The sequence below is a fragment of the Aplysia californica genome, unplaced genomic scaffold, assembly GCF_000002075.1.
Source record: "Aplysia californica isolate F4 #8 unplaced genomic scaffold, AplCal3.0 scaffold00693, whole genome shotgun sequence".
Taxonomy (NCBI): Eukaryota; Metazoa; Mollusca; class Gastropoda; order Aplysiida; family Aplysiidae; genus Aplysia; species Aplysia californica.
The window spans coordinates 220,075-221,758 of record NW_004797963.1 but is presented as its reverse complement, the minus strand read 5'-3'; the positions used below and the strand labels follow the sequence as shown (position 1 = coordinate 221,758).

Sequence of the window (1,684 nt, the reverse complement as noted above, 5' to 3'; positions counted from 1 at the left end):
GGGAGGGGCATAGAAACAAATGAGTAATTTTTTTAAATTCATTTTTTTTTCTATCTGAAGGTGTCGCCAGAAATCGTGCGTCTGCGAGAAGAGGCCGCGGAGATCATCAAACAAGGACTAGCTTACAACGAGGACGGCTACGACAATGGGGCGAAGGATAAGAAAAACCCTGGGGCCTCTGGTCACACCTCCAACCATGTGCTCAACGGGCTCTTCGTGAGACACGACTCCGAGTTTCCGTCTTCACACGCGCATGCGCAAAATGGCGGTGCGCAAGACGGGAAGAACCGGCACCATCAAAACAACAACAACCTCAACAACAGTCAGCAGCAACAGCAACAGCAACAACAGCAGCATAACCCAATGCTGGCGACGTTCGGGGGCAGTCATCTCTCAGATACTCTAGGACAGTCCTCTCTAGACGCAAAACTTCAAGTGAGAATATCATCCATTGTGTTTTCATCCTTGATTTTGTCATCCGTTGTTGTTGTCATCCCCTGTTGTTGTCATCCATAGTTTTGACATCCTTTGTTTTGTCATCCATTGTTTTTGTCATCCCTGATTTTGTCATCTGTTTCTTTGTTCATCCATTGTTGTTGTCATTCATCGTTGTTGTCATTCACTGTTGTCATTCACTGTTGTCATTTATAGTTTTGTCATCCATTGTTTTGTCACATATGATTTTGTCATTCATTGTTTTGTGTATCCATTGTCTTTTCATCCATTGTTTTGTCATCCATTGTTTTATCATCCATTGTTTTGTCATCCATTGTTTTGTCATCCATTGTTTTGTGTATCCATTTTTTTGTCATCCCTTGCTTTGTACATCCATTATTTTGTCACCCATTTTCTGTTGCATACATGGTTTTGTCATCCAGTTCTGTTGAACACATAGTCTGGTCATCCATTTTTGTCGCATCTGTTGTTTTGTCATCCCTGATTTTGTCATCCGTTTCTTTGTGCACCCATTGTTGTTGTCATCCATTGGTTTGTCATATATTATTTTGTCATCCATTGCTTTGTGCATCCATTATTTTTTTTATCCATTTTATATTGCAAACATAGTCTTGTCATCCATTGTTGTTGTCATCCATTGTTTTATCATCCATTGTTTCGCCTTCCACTGTTTTGTGTATCCATTGCGTTGTGCATCCACTGTTTTGTCATCCACTGTATCAGCGGCGTCGGTGGTGTAGTAGTTAGGCACTTTCCCGTCCCAGGCCGACGTCCTGAGTTCGATTCTAGTTTGGGAAGAATTTTTATTGAGTGTCTCAGTCTCTCTGCCAGGATACTGTACCCTCTCTGTCCGGGTTGGTCCTGGCAGCAGGGTCGAAGCCAGCCTCCCAAATGGTCGGTATTGTATTTTACATGGGAGTGTAGAATATCTGCATATTATATAAAGATACAAAATCGTCCTTATTTCTCTGGCTTTATCCGCCTTGGATGGCTTGTGCAACGTGTGTCAGAGGTTTCCTCAGAACCCCAACTTGCAGCAAGTATGTGTGTGTCAATGTACAAGTGTGTGTGTGTCAATGTACAAGTGTGTGTGCGTGTGTGTGATTGTGCGCGTGTTAGTGTGTGTGAGTGTGTGTATGTGTGTGTCTATGTGTGTGTCAATGTACAAGTGTGTGTATGTACAAGTGTGTGTGTGTGTGAGTGTGAGTGTGTGTTAGAGAGAGAGAGA

General features: G+C 42.6%; 1 protein-coding gene across 1 annotated transcript in view; it reads left to right on the top strand.

The window, feature by feature from the left end:
• The window catches only part of LOC106013154, a gene marked incomplete in the record, with an annotated part of 5,200 nt that extends 4,313 nt beyond the window's left edge, over positions 1–887 (top strand). The window contains 2 exon segments of the mRNA XM_013088145.2: positions 59–435; positions 879–887. Of these exon segments, the coding sequence (XP_012943599.1) occupies positions 59–435; positions 879–887 (386 nt within the window).
• Between the last annotated feature and the right edge of the window lie 797 nt (positions 888–1,684).